Here is a 20,604-nt window from a genome sequence, read left to right as displayed (position 1 = left end):
ACTTCAAAAGAAAGCTGGAGTAGCAATTCTCATATCAGACAAATTAGATTTTAAGCTAAAGACTGTAATTAGAGATACAGAAGGACACTACATAGTTCTTAAAGGGTCTAACCACAAGAAGATATAAGAATTGGAAATATCTATGCCCCCAACATGGAGCAACCAACTACATAAGCCAGCTGTTAACCAAAATAAAGAGACAAATTGATAAGAACACATTAACAGTAGGAGACCTCAACACTCCACTCTCAGCAATAGACAGGTATTCTAAGCAGAAAATAAAAAAAGAAACAAGAGCTTTGAATGACACACTGGACCCAGTGGACCTCATAGATTTATACAGAACATTCCACCCTAAAACAACGGAATACTCATTCTTCTCAAGTATGCATGGAACTTTATTCAGAATAGACTACATGCTGGGTCACAAATTAGGGCTCAACCAATACCAAAATATTGAGATTATTCCCTGCATATTCTCAGACTACAGTGTTTTGAAACTGGAACTCAACCACAAGAAAAAGTTTGGAAGGAATTCAAATACTTGGAAGCTCAAGAACCATCTTGCTGAAGAATGTTTGGGTCAACCAGGAAATCAAAGGCAAACTTAAACAATTCATGGAAACCAATAAGAACAAAGACACATCAATCCAAAACATATGGTATATGGCAAAGGCAGTCCTAAGGGGAAAATACATAGCCATTCAAGCTTCATTCAAGAAAACAGAAAAATCCTGGAACACTGGAAAGAAATTAAAAAAAAAATAGAAAAATCCCAAATGCATAAACTATCTTTACATTTTAAAGATCTGGAGAATCAACAACACATTAAACCTAATCCACACACGAGAATGGAAATAATTAAGATTAAAGCAGAGATCAATGAATTAGAAACCAAAAATACAGTAGGACTCATTAATGGAACTAGAACCTGGTTCTTTGAAAGAATTAATAAGATCAATAAACCACTGGCCAGACTTATCCAAAAGAAAAGAGAAAGGACCCAAATTAATAAAATTATCAATGAAAAGGGAGAGATAACAACTAATATGAAGGAAATAAGTACAATTATCAGAAATTATTATCAATAGCTATATGACAATAAATTAAGCAACCTGGAAGAAATTGACTCATTCTTGGAAACTTATAAACTATGAAGACTGAAATGGGAAAAATTGAAAACTTGAATAGATCAATAACTAGTGATGAGATTGAAGCATTGATCAAACACCTCCCAAAAAACAAGAGTCCAGGGCCTGTTGCAGTCCCTGAAGAATTCTACCAAACATTCAAAGAAAAAATAATACCTCTTCTCCTGAAGCTGTTTCAAAAAATGGAAATGGAAGGAAAACTTCCAGACTCTTTCTATGAGGCCAGCTTTACCTTGATCCCAAAATCAGGCAAAGACCCCATCAAAGAGAATTTCAGACCAATATCCCTGATGAATATGGATGCCAAGATTCTCAACAAGATCCTAGCTAATAGGATCCAACAGCACATTAAAAGGATTATCCACCATGACCAGGTGGCATTTATCCCTGGGATGCAAGGATGGTTTGACAATGGCAAAACAATGTGATAGAACACATAAGTAAGAGAAGAGAGAAGAATCACATGGTCCTCTCAATTGTTGCAGACAAATCATTTGACAAAATACAGCATCTTTTTGTAATTAAACTCTTCAGGGTATAGGGATAGAGGGAACATTCCTCAACTTCATAAAATCCATCTATGAAAAACCCACAGTGAATATCAATCTCAGTGGGGAAAAGCTGTGAGCCTTTCCATTGAAATTAGGAACACAACAGGGATGCCCACTCTCATCACTATTGTTCAACATAGTACTAGAAGTCCTAGAAACAACAATCAGACAAGAAAAAGAAATAAAATGTATTCAAATTGGCAAAGAAGAAGTCAAACTCACTCTCTTTGCAGATGACATGATACTTTATGTGGAAAACCCAAAAGACTCCATCCCCAAATTACTAGAACTCATACAACAATTCAGTAATGTGGCAGGATACAAAATAAATGCACAGAAGTGAGTTGCTTTCTTTACACAAACAATGTAGCTATAGAAAGGGAAATTAGAGAATCTATTCCATTTACAATAGCTCCAAGACCCATAAGATACCTTAGAATAAACCCAACAAAGGAGATAAAGGATCTATACTCAAGGAACTACAAAACACTCATGAAAGAAATTGAAGAAGACACAAAATATGGAAAAGAAACTGAAGAAGACACAAAAAGATGGAAAAACATTTCATGCTCATGGATTGGAAGAATAAACATTGTTAAAATGTTTATGCTGCCCAGAGCAATCTGTACTTTTTTTTTAATTTTTTTTTTATTTTTCAGCGTAACAGTATTCATTATTTTTGCACCACACCCAGTGCTCCATGCAATCCGTGCCCTCTCCAATACCCACCACCTGGATCCCCCAACCTCTCACCCCCCGCCCCTTCAAAACCCTCAGATTGTTTTTCAGAGTCCATAGTCTCTCATGGTTCACCTCCCCTTCCAATTTCCCTCAACTCCCTTCTCCTCTCCATCTCCCCTTGTCCTCCATGCTATTTGTTATACTCCACAAATAAGTGAAACCATATGATAATTGACTTTCTCTGCTTGACTTATTTCACTCAGCATAATCTCTTCAAGTCCTGTCCATGTTGCTATAAAAGTTGGGTATTCATCCTTTCTGATGGAGGCATAATACTCCATAGTGTATATGGACCACATCTTCCTTATCCATTCGTCCATTGAAGGGCATCTTGGTTCTTTCCACAGTTTGGTGACCGTGGCCATTGCTGCTATAAACATTGGGGTACAGATGGCCCTTCTTTTCACTACATCTGTATCTTTGGGGTAAATACCCAGTAGTGCAATGGCAGGGTCATAGGGAAGCTCTATTTTTAATTTCTTGAGGAATCTCCACACTGTTCTCCAAAGTGGCTGCACCAACTTGTATTCCCACCAACAGTGTAAGAGGGTTCCCCTTTCTCCACATCCTCTCCAACACATGTTGTTTCCTGTCTTGCTAATTTTGGCCATTCTAAGTGGTGTAAGGTGGTATCTCAATGTGGTTTTAATTTGAATCTCCCTGATGGCTAGTGATGATGAACATTTTTTCATGTGTCTGCTAGCCATTTGTATGTCTTCATTGGAGAAGTGTCTGTCCATATCTTCTGCCCATTTTTTGATATGATTGTCTGTTTTGTGTGTGTTGAGTTTCAGGAGTTCTTTATAGATCCTGGATATCAACCTTTTTTCTGCACTGTCATTTGCAAATATCTTCTTCCATTCCGTGGGTTGCCTCTTTGTTTTTTTGACTTTTTCCTTGAGCAATCTGTACTTTAAACACCATCCCAATCAAAGTATCATTGACATTTTTCAAAGTGCTGGAACAAATAATCCTAAAAGTTGTATAGAACTGGAAAAGACCCCAATCACTAAGGAAATGTTGAAAAAGAAAAAAAAAAAAAGCAGGAGGCATCACATTGCCTGATTTCAAGCTATATTACAAAGCTGTGATCACCAAGACAGTGTGGTACTGGCACAAAAACCGACACATAGACCAGTGGAACAGAATGGAGAGCTCAGATATGGACCCTCAACTCTATGGTCAAACAATCTTTGACAAAGCAGGAAAAAATATCCAATGGAAAAAAGACAGTTTCTTGCATAAATGGTGCTGGGAAAATAAGACAACTATATACAGTAGAATGAAACTTGACCATTCCCTTATACTGTACACAAAGATAAAATCAAAATGGCTAAAAAACTGCAGTGTGAAACAGGAATCCTTCAAAATCCTAGAGGAGAACGTAGGCAGGAACCTCTTCAATACCAGCCACCGAAACTTCTTTCAAGACAGGTCTCCAGAGGCAAAGGAAACAAAAGTGAAAATAAACGTTTGGGACTTTATCAAGATAAAAAGCTTCTGCACAACAAAGGAAACAGTCAACAAAACAAAGAGGCAACCAGCAGAATGGGAGAAGATATTTGCAAGTGATACTACAGACAAAGGGCTGATACCCAAGATCTATAAAGAACTTCTCAAATTCAACACCCAAAAAAATAATCAAGTCAAAAAATGGGAAGAAGACTTGAGCAGACATTTCTTCAAAGAAGACATAGAAATATCTAACAGATACATGAAAAAGTGTTCATCATCATTAGCCATCAGGGAAATTAAAATCAAAACAACAATAAGATACTACCTTACACCAGTTAGAATGGCAAAAATTAACAAGGCCAGAAACAACAAATGTTGGAGCTGTTGTGGAGAAAGGGGAACACTCTTACACTGTTGGTGGGAATGCAAGTTGATATAGACACTTCAGAAAACAGTGTGGAGGTTCCTCAAAAAGTTTACATTAGAGCTACCCTATGACCCAGCAATTGCACTACTGGGCATTTACCCCAAATATACAGATGCAGTGGAAAGAAGAGCCACATGCACCCCAATGTTCATAGCGGCAATGTCCACAATAGCCAAACTGTGGAAAGAGCTGAGATGTCCTTCAACAGACAAATGGATAAAGGCAAGGCCCATATACACATGGAATATTACCCAGCCATCAGAAAGGATGAATACCCAACTTTTGCATCAACATGGATGGAACTGGAGGAGATTATGCTAAGTGAAATAAGTCAAGCAGGGAAAGTCAATTATCATATGGTTTCACTTATTTGTGGAACATAAGGAATAGCATGATGGACATTAGAAGAAGGAAGGGAAAAATTAAGAGGGGGTGAATCAGAGGGGGAGATGAACCATGAAAGACTACAGACTCCAGGAAACAAACTGATGATTTTAGAGGGTGTGGGGGGATTCTTTAGCCTGGTTATGGGTATTAAGGATGGCACATATTGCATGGAGCACTGGGTGTTATACACAAACAATGAATCATGGAACACTACATCAAAAACTAATGAGGTACTGTATGGGGACTAGCATAACATAATAAAGGAAAATTTTTAAAAAAATTTATCATTGTAAGAAGGCAAACCCAAGGTCAAATCCTCTTCTCCTACACTTAAATTTTAAACATACCAGGTTGCTTATCAAGGAGTTCCTGAAATTTAGCTTGTTCATACTGGACAGAATGTTCCTGCAGGTAGGGTCGAAGGCTCTGGATAGTATAGTTCACCATGTCCATTTTCATCAGGCCCAGAACATGGAAGATACCCCTGTCATAAGGAGAAATAAAATATTTACACTATGAAAGGAAATCTATTGTGGAGAGATGGAACTCAAGCAAGGTTTCCTAAAATTCCAGCATTTTAGAATTAAAATGGCCCTTAAAAACAATAATCCAACTTCAATTTACAAATAAGAACACTGTGGTTAGGGGACAACAGCCACAGAGTGCATTGTTGTCAGGGGTAAGGACAAATATGTCTTCTGTCCTTTTAGTTACCAATGTAGAACTCTTTCCAATATTGCCACTATCTTCTCAGAATGAGTATTCAGTGGAAGGAAAATGACCAAAGTCCTAACAACCACCTGTGAGGCGTCGGAATGATGATAATTAAATTTCTATCTAATTGGGCATACTATTTACCTTTCTGGGTCTTGATTCTCCCAGCTGTGAAACAAGGATAATCTTCATTGATGTCCCCTCATGGGCTTTAAGTTAAGATATATAGGAAAACATTTGGGAAAAGGCTATTTGAAATCTCTGGAAGAAAGAATTATTGTACTCTCTCTTAGCATCACTTCTTAAAAAGGATACAAATGATCTGAAGATCACCAAAAAGGCCTTGAGAGTCTGTCCTTGGAAAATAAAAGCCAATAGTCTAGGGAGCAAAATAAAAGGTATTAGTCAGGGGTGCCTGGGTGGCTCAGTGGGTTAAGCCTCTGCCTCCAGCTCAGGTCATGATCTCAGGGTCCTAGGATCGAGTTCTGCATCAGGCTCTCTGCTCAGCAGGGAGCCTGCTTCTCCCTCTCTCTCTGCCTGCCTCCCTGCCTACTTGTGATCTCTCTCTGTGTGTCAAATAAATAAATAAAAATTTTTAAAAAGGTATTAGTCAGTTCTTCAGTATAGAAGAGCTAGACAAGGCAGGAGCTGTAACACAGTATCAGGGAGAGAGTTTTCTGACATAGTTGTTTAAGGCAGATTTCAGGGACAGTATATTTCGTTTCTCACTTTAGTAACTGCACAGGATCTGTCATGCTTTCTAGTTTCTGCACTGCTTCATCGCGGACTGGTGCACATAGGAGGGTCATCAAATTGAGAATGTAGTTAGAGAGATGAGGGACATCCAGGGCCCCATGTTCTGCTTCCTGCTTAAGGAGATCCATGTCCAGAGCTTCTTCAATCTAATTTCTTAAGCAGTTCTGGTGTGGTAATAGCAGTGATAACAAGATCTGTCCATAAAAGAAAATCAATGGAGCCAAATTGTTTAGAAACCCAATCACTCTCCAATAAAAAATCCTTCTTCAAACAAAGACTATGTCTATGTCTTTTGGAAGTCTTGAAAATAGGTCTTTAAGTTTCTTATAGAAGAATATTATTTCTTTCTGGGGCACCTGGGTGGCTCAGTGGGTTGGGCCTCTGCCTTCAGCTCAGGTCACGATTTCAGGGTCCTGGGACTGAGTTCCACATTGGGCTCTTTGCTCAGCGGGGAGCCTGCTTCCCCCTCCCTCTCTCTGCCTGCCTCTCTGCTGGCTTGTGATCTCTCTCTCTGTCAAATAAATAAATAAAATCTTTAAAAAAAGAATATTATCTCTTTCGGTTTAGGGGCCAATTATAGTTCAAGGTTTCACTGGTATCATTAATAACAATAGTGCTATATAATATTCTGATCATAAGGATATTAAAATATGAATAAAAATAAGTGTTATAAAAATAAGTGCAGGATATAAAATACACACCACCACAAGGTGATTGAAGCACTCTTAATAAGGAATAAAGACATTTTTAGATTATTTTTACTTCAAAGATCAAAGATAAAATAAGTAAAGGAACCATTAAAGGTCACTTGAAATAGCCTTTTGACTCAAAAGTATAAGCCTTTTGGCTCAAAAGCCCTTGTGGACAAAGGATCCTTTACTCACTTATGTGCTTCTTAAAAACAAGACATAGTAAGTGATTACTGAAAATCTTTTTAACTGAATGACATACTGTGCCATTATAGCAACATATCACCTTTTGAGCTTCATATCATGCAAAGAATAAAAGCTTCTCTAGATGGTCTATTTAAGTAATGGACCATGTTCAGGGGGGCGTTATGCAACTTAAGATATTGATAATCATCAACAATCCACAGATTTGGTATGCTCAGGAACTTAAGATCGACAAATGGGAGGGTTGTTACTCATCTCCTTAAGTTCTTTTAAAAGTTCAAGAGCACAGGTGAAGTCAGGGGGAGTACTCAATAGTTGCTCCTTCAGATGGTCCCAAAAAGCATTGTACATTGTCTCCATGATTCTGCCTTCCAAACTGTAAAAAGTTTAAATGAGCAAATTGCTCTTTACCCAAAGAACTGATCATAATCAGGATAATAATTTCCTAAATCCCAAATAGCATTTAGGATCATGAAAGATCACAGAATTGCCAAGCCAAGAGCTATAGTTAGCTCTTGAATGAATAAACTAAATTTAGTGTCAAATGCAAAGATGTTAGCCAAATCCTCTCAGGAGGGTATCTCAAGGTTCCAGAGAAGCTCTCATCCTGCAGTAGGAAGAACCATGAACTAGGTAGGGAGTTAAGCCCTTGAGTTCTAGCCCTGGTTTTGCATCAAACATAAGTGTGTGCCTTAGTTTCTCTTTTTCCAGACAAAAAAAGAATTTATATTCTACACTCCCATATACAAAACCTCAAAACAAGCAAAATAATATGTGGTGTTAATAATCAGAATACTGGTTACCTTTGGGGAGAATGGTTAACTTTCTTTGGTAAAGTGCTGTATGCCTTAGTTTCTAAATCCATAGACTTATAGGTTCAACTAGATGTTCTTTTTCTTTCCATTTTGAAATCTAAGAAAAAAATTCCTCCTTGATTACTCATTATCATCTCCATTTAAACCTATTCCTTGTTTGTGCAAACCAGAAAGCTTAACCCTTTTCCCTCAAAAAATACAAAAATGTACATGATTTTTTTAAAACTTTTACAAACAATTACAAAGATAAATGGGTAAAAAAGTCAAAGTTCATCTCCCAACACACCAATCCCATTTGTGAGATAATACATACATAATTGGTGTGTACTGGAGTCCTTCTAACTGCTTTCTCCTCAAACATTTTATCTACTTGGTCACCAAATTCCAGAGATTTTGCTTCCAAAATATCTCTATCTATTGTCATTTCCTATATGAACTATTGTAGTAGCCTGTTAAATGGTCTTCCTTCCCCAACAAAGTCTTATGCAATGCCACATATTCTTGCTAAAATCAATTATTTTTCTAAGATATACATCTGGTCATGTTGGCATGCTCATTTGAAGTCCTCTCTGGGCTCCCTATCACCAGCAGGATACATCGTCTCTAAGACCCTTTAGGATCCTCTTCTGTCACTTCTACCTCATTGCCTTCCTTCTTCTAACACACTGCTCCAACAATAACAACCTACTTAAAATGAATATATAATGTCTTTCACTAGTCTATGCCTGTGACATGACAGTTCCAGTTCCAGGAGAATCCTTCCCCACCTACCCCCCCCACCCCAGACCACCTGAAAACTGCCCATTCATACTCCAAAACTCAAGTGTTACCTTATGAGGAAAGTCTTTCTTGACACTCCTTGGGCAGCTGAACACAAACATAGAATTCCATATACTAGATGTCAGAGAACTTATCATTGCACAGTAGCTATCTACTATTTGACTATCTCTGATACAGAAGCCTCTTGTGGTAAAGCTAGCATCCTAGTCACCTATATGTTCCCAGCATTAAGGATTGTTCCTTACACCTAGTTGGTACTCAGTTTGTTGTACAAATATCTGACAATAAGATTTTCCTTAGAATCTGTAACTATAATTAGTGTTATTTTATAAGACCAAAGGTAAAACCAATAGTCAATATCTATATACAAAATAGATAAACCCATATTCTATTTCAACTTTGTTTTTGTTATAGTTTTTGCATTGTTACACTAGAATAAGGCTGTTAATAACAGAACAATTAAAAATCAAGCTCTGAATAGTATTATTCCTTCTGCTTCATTTACCCACCCCTTATCACCACCACAACCCCAGCCACTTTAACAGATCTTCACTCTCCTAGTTTCACTTTCTCTGCACCCTAGCCAGCATGAAAAAATCTAACTCGAGTTTCAGAGATAGTAAAGGTGAGGAATATGCTAGGAGATTTGTATTTTGATGGAAACCTCTTTGGAAAACCTGTGCTTGGCATGAGTACCTGTTAACAACAGGTAAGGGAAAACTAAGAAGTGTGGAGATCCAAAAGAAACACAGAGCAAAGTGTTTTAGAAATAGAACACCTAAACTGGGAAATTAGAAATGCTATACAGTTAGGGTACAACAAATTAATTTATCCATTTAACTATTAACAAGCTATTAGAAGTATTTAATTCAGGGGTGCCTGGGTGGCTCAGTGGGTTAGGGCCTCTGCCTTTGGCTCGGTCATGATCTCAGGGTCCTGGGATCGGCCCCACGTCGGGCTCTCTGCTCAGCGGGGAGCCTGCTTCCCCACCCCACCCCTGCCTGCCTCTCTGTCTACTTGTGATCTCTGTCTGTCAAAGAAATACAATCTTAAAAAAAGAAGTATTTAATTCATAAAATTTTATTTATGTCTTGCAATATGAATGTAATTAATAAGAACCAGAATAAAGCCTCATTTTAGAGAGGCATTCTTTAATCAATGTAGTTCTGATCTTAATTCCCAAAATTTTTATTAAGCTGCTTATAAGGCAGAAATGTTCTCTGACATTTTTTCTCATGAAGAGTTGGCAATACCACTATTAGAATGGTACTCTTTTCACCAGTACCTGTTTGATCTGTAGACAAAAGAATAACTTTTGTGAACTATTTCTTCCAAGGCTGTCTAAAAAGATCGAAATTAACTCCGTATTTCATTATTAACTGGGATACCAAAATAAACATTCTGACAACATCTTTGGTTTAATTCCTGCTTAAATATAATTTTTTCTGCTTTGACATGAAACTAATAATTACACTGGTAATTACACTCCTCTGTTTTATTTGTTGGTACCATTTAAGACATACTCAAAATTAACTGCATTAATAAAAACGCTTCGATCCTGATCAAGAGTCATTTGTGTTATATACTTATCACAGGAGGAGTAAAATGAAAAAAAAAATAGAAGAGTCCATACCTGTTGTGAGGTAAAACACTCTTCCATATGGAAATGTTGGTTTACCATGATTTCATGAGCAATGCTAAGTTTAGAAACTTCATTAACTGTCTCTATCAGATCTGTGACAGAAAATACTTCAGGTCTGCTCTCTGGAAAAAGGTACAGCAGTCATTAACAGAGATCCCATACAAGTAAAATTTCTATTTTTTATAGATTCTCTCAATGAAGTAAGGCCCCCAAGTTTAGATCCATAAAGCAGATCTTACATAGATTCACTCAATCATTCTAGTATTTGAGGTTTCCTGAACTTTTGCCCTTCAATAACATTGGAATTCTCAGAAAAGTCAAGCATGAACAAAAGTTTATGAAAAGCAAAAAGTGAAACTGATTTCAGAACCCTTTGCTTGAAATGTTAAAACAGTAAGTAAAAAACAGCAAATAAACACTGGTAAATTATGGTTTATAAAATAAATAATTGTCTAGGGGCACCTGGGTGGTTTAGTCAGTTAAGCATCTGACTCTTGATCTCAGCTTAGGTCTTGATCTCAGGGGTGTGAGTTCAAGCCCAATATTGGGCCCCACGCTGGGCATGGAACCTACTTAAAATAAATAAACAATTTTCTAAAAGTTGCTATTTCTGGAACACTAAAAGAAATTTAAAAAAAATAAATAAATAAAGGGGGGAGACAAGATGGTGGGGAAGTAGGAGGAGGCGCCGTTTCAACCTGTACCCTAGGGTGAGCTGATTACCTACCAAAGAACTCTGATCACCCATGAAATTAGCCTGAGATCAGAATTATACACATCTGGATCTCTACAGGGACAGAAGATGCCAGTGGGCAGGTAAAGCAGAGTGGGAACGTCAGACTGATATTGGAAGATGAACAAAAGGGGGAGGGAGCCCCCAGAGGCGACCGATTGGAAAGTGATACCCCAATATGAGAGTGCCCTGCATCTGGGGACCAGCATTAACTTGGAGTCTGGTTGAAAGCCTCAAAAAGAGCAAAGGATCATGGGGGGAAATTGTGGGAATCAGGGCAGCTAACGACAGGGGCTTAAGTCCCTGGACCCAGGACAGCCTCCCCTGGCACTGAGCCAGAGAGAGTAAGGCAGAGAAACAAGGTCTTGGTCCCTGAGTTGCCAGCGCACCTGAGAACGAGTGCTGTCCAGCACCCGTGAGGGGCTGGGACCCTTGCCAGCCTGCAGCATGCTGCCTGTACTATCAGAGCCTGAGAAGCGCGTGCCCCACACTCTCCCCTGAGAGAGGTATGCAAAGGCCCAGCCCGGTGCTCTTAGACCCGCGCCATACTATCCGAGCCTGAGACGCGCACGCCCCACACCCTCCCCTAAGAGAGGTGCGCCTAAATCCAGGGCTCTTAGACCCGGAAAGACCAGGCACTCCCAGCCCAGGCCAGTGGGAAAATCTCAGTGTGAGATCACTGCTTAGAACCTCTCTGGTGGTCTGGAGCTGCCCAGACAGCTGCCGCTGCTGGGGTTTTGGGTACAAGCAGGAGATCCTGCATCCCCAGGGACCGCGACATGGAACCTGCTCTGCCAGTGGCCAAGGGGGAATTTATATGGGCTCTGCAGCACCCACAGGGAAGCAGACTGAGGCTTCTCTCTGAGAGGGAGGTCGGGGTGCAGTTTGCTTTCCTCTAAACCTCCAAAAACCATCAAAAGCTGTCAAGGTGAGAGAAAACAAATGAACAAACATAAAATCCTCCAGAGAACAAAGGCCTGAAAAAACTCGTTTCCTCAGAGCCCACCCCCTTGAGGGGGTGGGTGGACTTAACTCCAGGAACATCATTGACTGGAAACCCACGTGGCTGGTCCCTCCCCCAGAACACCAACCAAGAAAGAAAAAAAAAAAAAGACAAGAGAACAACCACCACTACTTCATAGATGCAACTTTTATTTATAACTCGTTCCCACTATTCTAGTTCATTTTTTTATATAGATAATTTTTAACCTATTGACCATCACAGTGAGATGTCCAGTACATCAAATTCCATAATAACCATCTAACCTGAACTTTTTGATACATGTACCTGTGTTTTTCTTTTGCTTTTCTATTTTTTTAGTTTTTTTTTTTTATTTTAGTTTAGTTTAGACTAGTTTAGTCCTTTTTTATTTTTAATTTCTAATATTCATATAGAGTTAAACTTCAAGGTAACCCCTTTTCCCCAACCAATGCTACCCCTATAGGTAAACCAATTTTTAATCCCCCTTTATCTCAGGAAAGTTGAGTCCTTTAACAAAGATATTAAGATATATCCAGGAAGAATCAAAATAACCTTCCTTGCCCACACTGAGAATTGATAACCACTCTCCCATCTTTTTTTTCCACCAGTGTTTCTGTGTATTTGTGTTTGTCCTGATAGTATATAAATCTTATACTTGGGGTTCTTTGTGACAAGGTTCTTCCTTTTTCTGCATATATATATATTTTTCCCCCTTTGTCATATACTTTTATCAGTCTTTTTGTTTGTCTGTTTTTGTTTGTATACTTAATAAATCTTACCTTGGAGCCCATTTGGGCTGAGCCTTCTCTTTTATCTTCCCTTTCTTTCCTGTCTCTCTCTCTCTCTCTTTCTTTTCTTTTTCTTTTCTTTTTTCTCTCGTTCGGGTGGGGAATCCTGATTGCTCAGAAGCGTTCCAGGGTGCACTTTGACTGCACCACGGTCAATACATCCAGCTACATCCATTCAGTCATCTCTCACCAAAATGACAAGGAGGAGGAATGCCCAACAGATGAAAAATACAGAGGATGAGCCTTCTGCAACAGAGCTAATGGCTATTGACATAGACAATATGTTGGAAAAGGAATTCAGGCTAACAATTATCCAGGCAATAGCTAGGTTGGAGAAATCCATGGATGACAAAACGGAATTGATTAGGGCAGAACTGAAAGCCACCAGGGATGATGTTCACAATCTTAGGGCAGAACTGAAAGCCACCAGGGATGATGTTCAAAATGCTCTCAATGAGTTCCAATCTAATCTAAATTCTCTAAAAGCTAGGGTAACTGAGACAGAAGATCGAATTAGTGATCTGGAGGACAACAGATAGAGAGAAAGGATCAGGAGGAAGCCTGGAACAAACAGCTTAGAAGCCATGAAAACAGAATCAGGGAAATAAATGATGCCATGAAATGTTCCAACATCAGAATTATTGGAATCCTTGAAGGGGAGGAGAAAGAAAGAAGTCTAGAAGATATAGTAGAACAAGTTGTCCATGAAAATTTTCCCAATCTCATGAATGGAACCAGCGTTCATGTACTAGAGGCAGAAAGGTTTCCCCCCAAGATTATGGATTCTCGAAAGTCCTTGAGACACCTAATAGTAAGAATGAAAAATTATAACTGTAGGCAGACCATCTTGAAAGCAGCTAGGACAAAGAAGCTCCTTAGGTAAAGAGGAAAGCCCATCAGAATAATGTCAGACCTATCCACAGAGACCTGGCAAGCCAGAAAGGGCTGATAAGATATATTCAGGGCACTAATGAGAAGAACATGTAGCCAAGAATACTTTATCCAGCAAGACTGACATTCAAAATGGATGGAGAGATAAAGAGTTTCCAAGACTGGCAAGGCTTAAAAGAGTATGCGACCACCAAGCCGACACTGCAGGAAATATTAAGGGGGTTCATAAAAGAGAAAAAAATCCTAAAAATGTCATTGAACAGAAATATAGAGACAATCTACAGAAAGAAAGACTTCAAAGGTAACACGATGTCAATAAAAACGTATCTATCAATAATCACTTTCAATGTGAATGGCCTAAATGCACCCAACAAATGACACAGGGTTGCAGATTGGATAAAACAACAGGACCCATCCATATGTTGTCTACAAGAGAACCATTTTGAACCTAAAAATACACCCAGACTGCAAGGGAAGGGATGGAGAAGCATCTTTCATGCCAATAGGCCTCAAAAGAAGGTTGGGGTAGCGATTCTCATATCAGATAAATTAGATTTTAAACTAAAGACTGTAGTCAGAGCTACAGAAGGACACTACATAATTCTTAAAGGGACTATCCACCAAGGTGATCTAACAATTGTAAATATTTGTGCCCCCAATATGGGAGCAGCCAATTACATAAGAAAACTATTAATCAAGATAAAGAGTCATATTGATATGAATACATTAATAGTAGATCTTAACACGCCTCTCTCAGAAATAGATCATTGAAGCAGAAAATCAATAAAGAAAAAAAGAGCATTGAATGACACATTGGACCAGATGGACCTCATAGATATATACAGAACATTCCAACCTAAAACAACAGAATACTCATTCTTCTCAAGTGCACATGGAACCTTCTCAAGAATAGACCACATACTGGGTCACAAATCAGGACTGAATCGATACCAAAAGACTGAGATTATTCCCTGCATATTCTCAGATCACAATGCTTTGAAACTGGAGCTCAATCACAAGGAAAAGTTCGGAAGGAGCACATACACCTGGAAGCTAGAAACCACCTTGCTTAAGAATGCTTGGATCAACCAGGAGATCAAGGAAGAACTGAAACAATTCATGGAAACCAATGAGAATGAAGACACTTCAGTCCAAAACCTATGGGATACAGCAAAGGCGGTCCTAAGGAGGAAATACATAGCCGTCCAAGCCTCCCTCAAAAAAATTGAAAAATCCAGAATACCCCAGCTGTCTCTACACCTTAAAGAACTGGAGAATCAACAACAAATCAAACCAACTCCACACATAAGAAGGGAAATAATCAAGATTAGAGCAGAGATCAATGAGGTAGAAACCAGAGATACAGTAACATATCAATGAAACTAGAAGCTGGTTTTTTGAAAGAATCAATAAGATTGAGAAATCATTGGCCACACTAATCCAAAAGAAAAGAGAGAAAGCCCAAATTCATAAAATTATGAATGAAAGGGGAGAGATCACAACTAACACCAAGGAAGTAGAAAGAATCATCAGAAGTTATTATCAACAGTTATATGCCAATAAGCTAAGAAACCTAGATGAAATGGATGCAATCCTAGAAAACTATAAACTCCCAAAATTGAACCAGGAAGAAATTGACAACCTGAATAGACCAATATCAAGTAACGAGATTGAAGCAGTGATCAAAAACCTCCCGAAAAACAAGAGCCCAGGACCTAACGGATAACCTGGGGAATTCTACCAAACTTTCAAAGAAGAAATAATACCTATTCTCCTGAAACTGTTTCAAAAAATTGAAGCAGAAGAAAAACTTCCAGACTCTTTTTATGAAGCCAGCAGGACCGTGATCCCCAAACCAGGCAAAGACCCTATCAAAAAGGAGAATTTCAGACCAATATCACTGATGAATATGGATGCTAAGATTCTCAACAAGATCCTAGCAAACAGGATCCAAAGGCACATTAAAAAGATTATCCACCATGACCAGGTGGGATTCATCCCTGGGTTACAAGGATGGTTCAACATTCGCAAAACAATCAATGTGATAGAACAAATCAATAAGAGAAGAGAGAAGAACCACATGGTCCTCTCAATTGATGCAGAAAAAGCATTGGACAAAATCCAGCATCCGTTCCTGATTGAAACGCTTCAAAGTATAAGGATAGAGGGGACATTCATCAACTTCATAAAATCTATCTATGAAAGACCCACAGCAAATATCATCCTCAATGGGAAAAAACTTGCAGCCTTCCCGTTGAGATCAGGAACACGACAAGGATGCCCACTCTCACCACTCTTGTTCAACATAGTATTAGAAGTCCTAGCAACAGCAATCAGACAACAAAGAGAAATAAAAGGTATCCAAATTGGCAAGGAAGAAGTCAAACTCTCTCTCTTTGCAGATGACATGATTCTTTATATGGAAAACCCAAAAGACTCCACCCCCAAACTACTAGAACTCATACAATAATTCAGCAATCTGGCAGGACACAAAGTCAATGTACAGAAATCAGTGGCTTTCTTATACACTAACAATGAAAATACAGAAAGGGAAATTAGAGAATCGATTCCATTTACTATAGCACCAAGAACCATAAGATACCTGGGAATAAACCTAACCAAGAGGTAAAGGATCTGTACTCGAGGAACTACAGAACACTCATGAAAGAAATTGAAGAAGACACAAAAAGATGGAAGACCATTCCATGCTCTTGGATCGAAAGAACAAACATTGTTAAAATGTCTATACTGCCTAGAGCAATCTATACTTTTAATGCCATTCTGATCAAAATTCCACCAGTATTTTTCAAAGAGCTGATCAAATAATCCTAAAATTTGTATGGAACCAGAAGAGACCCCGAATCGCTAAGGAAATGTTGAAAAACAAAAATAAAACTGGTGGCATCACGTTACTGGATTTCAAGCTTTACTACAAAGCTGTGATCACCAAGACAGCATGGTACTGGCATAAAAACAGACACACAGACTAGTGGAACAGAGTAGAGAGCCCAGGTATGGACCCTCAACTCTATGGTCAAATAATCTTTGACAAAACAGGAAAAAATATACAGTGGAAAAAAGACAGTCTCTTCAATAAATGGTGCTGGGAAAATTGGAGAGCTATATGTAGAAGAATGAAACTCAACCATTCTTTTACACCGTACACAAAGATAAACTCGAAATGGATAAAATACCTCAACGTGAGACAGGAATGCATCAGAATCCTAGAGGAGAATATAGGCAGTAACCTCCTCGATATCAGCCACATCAACTTCTTTCAAGATATGTCTCCAAAGGCAAAGGAAACAAAAGCGAAAATGAACTTTTGGGACTTCCTCAAGATCAAAAGCTTCTGCACAGCAAAGGAAACAGTCAAGAAAACAAAGAGGCAACCCATGGAATGGGAGAAGATATTTGCAAATGACAGTACAGACCAAAGGTTGATATCCAGGATCTATAAAGAACTCCTCAAACTCAACACACACAAAACAAACAGTCATATCAAAAAATGGGCAGAAGATATGAACAGACACTTCTCCAATGAAGACATACAAATGGCTATCAGACACATGAAAAAATGTTCATGATCGCTAGCCATCAGGGAGATTCAAATTAAAACCACATTGAGAGGGGCACCTGGGTGGTTCAGTGGGTTAAAGCCTCTGCCTTCGGCTCGGGTCATGGTCCCAGGGTCCTGGGATCGAGCCCCGCATTGGACTCTCTGCTCCGCGGGGAGACTGCTTCCTCCTCTCTCTCTACTTGCCTCTCTCTCTACTTGCCTCTCTGCCTACTTGTGATTTCTGTCAAATAAATAAATAAATAATCTAAAAAAAAAAACCACATTGAGATACCACCTTACACCAGTTAGAATGGCCAAAATTAGCAAGACAGGAAACAACGTGTGTTGGAGAGGATGTGGAGAAAGGGGAACCTCTTACACTGTTGGTGGGAATGCAAGTTGGTGCAGCCACTTTGGAGAACAGTGCAGAGATTCCTCAAGAAATTAAAAATAGAGCTTCCCTATGACCCTGCAATGGCACTATTGTGTATTTACCCCAAAGATACAGATGTAGTGAAAAGAAGGGTCATCTGTACCCCAATGTTTATAGCAGCAATGGTCACGGTTGCCAAACTGTGGAAAGAACCAAGATGCCCTTCAACGGACAAATGGATAAGGAAGATATGGTCCATATACACTATGGAGTATTATGCCTCCATCAGAAAGGATGAATACCCAACTTTTGTAGCAACATGGACAGGACTGGAAGAGATTATGCTGAGTGAAATAAGTCAAGCAGAGAGAGTCAATTATCATATGGTTTCACTTATTTGTGGAGCATAACAAATACCATGGAGGACATGGGGAGATGGAGAGGAGAAGGGAGTTGAGGGAAATTGGAAGGGGAGGTGAACCATGAGAGACTATGGACTCTGAAAAACAACCTGAGAGTTTTGAAGGGGTGGAGGGTGGGAGGTTGGGGGAACCAGGTGGTGGGTATTAGGGAGGGCATGGATTGCATGGATCACTGGGTGTGGTGCAAAAACAATGAATACTGTTACACTAAAAAGAAATTTAAAATTTTTTAAAATCTATAAAAAAAAAGAATTGCAAAGCTTGTGGCACCTCGGTGGCTCAGTTGTTAAGTGTCTGATTCCTGATTTCAGCTCAGATCATTATCTCAGTGTTGTGAGATAGAGCCCTGCATATGGCTCCACACTGGGCATGGGGTTTGCTTAAGATTTTCTCTCTCCACCTTTGTAAAAGATCAAATGAAGAAATGAGCAGAAACAAGAACAGACATTTTTCCAAAGAAAGGTGGAGCAGGAATGAAGTTTTTCAACTGACTTTTCTCTCTTGATTAACTTCCAGCATATTTTTGCAGCATATATTATTTCTTTAAGACATTTTCCCTTTTCTATATTCTTGGTAGCTAAGGCCATGTCACTCTGTGTACACTAATAGGATAAATGTGTAAAACCACTGTTCAAGTAATTCAGCTACCTTTGCAATGGATGTGGATGAGAAGACATCCTGTGGAAGTAGCTATTGATTACAAAGGTTAACTACAGTAGAGGAGCTAAGCTTCAATCTGTCAAATGTACTATGCACAGATACAGCCTGAGCTGAGTCTGAGGAAAAGAGACTCTGGGTTCCAATTGTTGCTCTAATGCAGTCTCTAGGATTAGAGAAAACTAAACTTAGACTGTCATGTGCATGAAAAGATGACTACTGTATTAGAGTGAATTATGTTCAGGTCACTGGAAGAGTCAAGAGTCAAGAAAAAACATTTACATTCATGGGCAGTTCTCTTCTAAGAAAACCTACTTTAGATTGGGAAACATGGGGCTTTTTTTTCTGGATATTGAGTTTGATAATTCCTTGTAGTTCTTGGATGCTAGCCCTCTTTCTGATATGTCATTTGCAAATATATTCTCCCATTCTAAAATTTGCCTTTTAGATTTATTGACGGTTTCCTCTGCTCTGCAGAAGATATCTTGATGAAGTCCCCAAAATTCATTTATGCTTTTGCTTCCCTTGCCTTTGGAGATGTGTCTAGCAAGAAGTTGATGCAGCTATGTTTGAAGAGGTTGCTGCCTGTGATCTCCTTAAGGATTTTAATGGATTCCTGTCTCACATTTAGGACTTTAATTGTTTTTTAGTTTATCTTTCTATATAGTGTAAAAAAATGGTCCAGTTTCATTCTTCTACATATGGCTATCCAATTTCCCAGCAACATTTTTTGAAGAGACTATCATTTTTCCATAGCTACTATTTCTTGCTTTGTCAAAGATTAGTTGACCATCAAGTTGAGTGTCCATTTCTGAGTTCTTTATTCTGTTCCATTGACCTATCTGTCTGTTTTTGTGCCATTACCATACTGCCATGAGGATAACAGATATGTAATATGGCTTGAAGTCCAGAATTGTGATGCCACCAGCTTTGGTTTTCTTTTTCAACATTCATCTGACTATTTGGAGTCTTCTCTGGTTTCATAACAAGATTTAGTATTATTTGTTCCAGGTCTGTGAAGAATGTTGATGGAATTTTGATAAGGATTTCACTGAATGTGTAGATTGCTCTGGGTAGCATAGACCTTTTAATAGTATTTATTCTTCCAATTCATGGTCATGGAACATTTTTCCATTTCTTTGTGTCTTCCTCAATTTCCTTCTTAAGTTTCTGTAGTTTTTAGGGTACAGACCTTATACCTATTTGTTTAGGTTTATTCCTAAGTATCTTATGGGTTTTGGTGCAATTGTAAATGGGATTGATTCCTTAATTTCTCTTTCTTCTGTCTCATTGTTGATGTATGGAAATGCAACTGATTTCTGTGCACTGATTTTGTATCCCACCATGTTGCTGAATTGCTGTATGAGTTCTAGCAATTTTGGGGTGGAGGTTTTTGGGTTTTCCACATGGGGTATCATGTCATCTGCAAAGAGTGAGAGTTTGACTTCTTCTGTGCCAATTTGGGTGCCTTTTATTTCTTGTTGTTGTCTGATTGCTGAGCTAGGGCTTCCAGTATATGTTGAAGAACAGTGGTGACAGTGGGCATCCCTGTCATGTTCCTGACCTTAGTGGAAAAGCTCTCAGTTTTTCCCCATTGAGAATGATATTCACTGTGGACTTTGCTCAGATGGCTTTCGTGATATTGACCTATGTTCCCTCTATCCTTACACTGTGGAGAGTTTTAATCAAGAAAGGATGCTATATGTTATCAAATGTTTTTTCTGTATCAGTTGAGAGGATCACATGGGTCTTGTTCCCTATTGTATTAACATGATCTATCGCATTGATTTATTTGGGAATGTTGAACCACCCTTGCAGCCCAGGAATAAATCCCACTTGATCGTGGTGAACAATCCTTTTAATGTTCTCTTGGATCTTATGGGCTAG

General features: G+C 38.8%; 1 protein-coding gene across 1 annotated transcript in view; it reads right to left on the bottom strand.

Moving 5' to 3' along the window:
* Positions 1-20,604, bottom strand: part of TCP11X2 (t-complex 11 family, X-linked 2) — a 43,831-nt gene that overhangs the window by 7,592 nt on the left and 15,635 nt on the right. The window contains 5 exon segments of the mRNA XM_047716815.1: positions 5,060-5,196; positions 5,571-5,594; positions 6,156-6,376; positions 7,331-7,451; positions 10,304-10,434. Of these exon segments, the coding sequence (XP_047572771.1) occupies positions 5,060-5,196; positions 5,571-5,594; positions 6,156-6,310 (316 nt within the window). The 5' untranslated portion in view covers positions 6,311-6,376; positions 7,331-7,451; positions 10,304-10,434.

The sequence above is a fragment of the Lutra lutra genome, chromosome X (genome assembly GCF_902655055.1).
Source record: "Lutra lutra chromosome X, mLutLut1.2, whole genome shotgun sequence".
NCBI lineage: Eukaryota > Metazoa > Chordata > Mammalia > Carnivora > Mustelidae > Lutra > Lutra lutra.
This window is presented reverse-complemented; position numbering and strand designations above follow the sequence as displayed.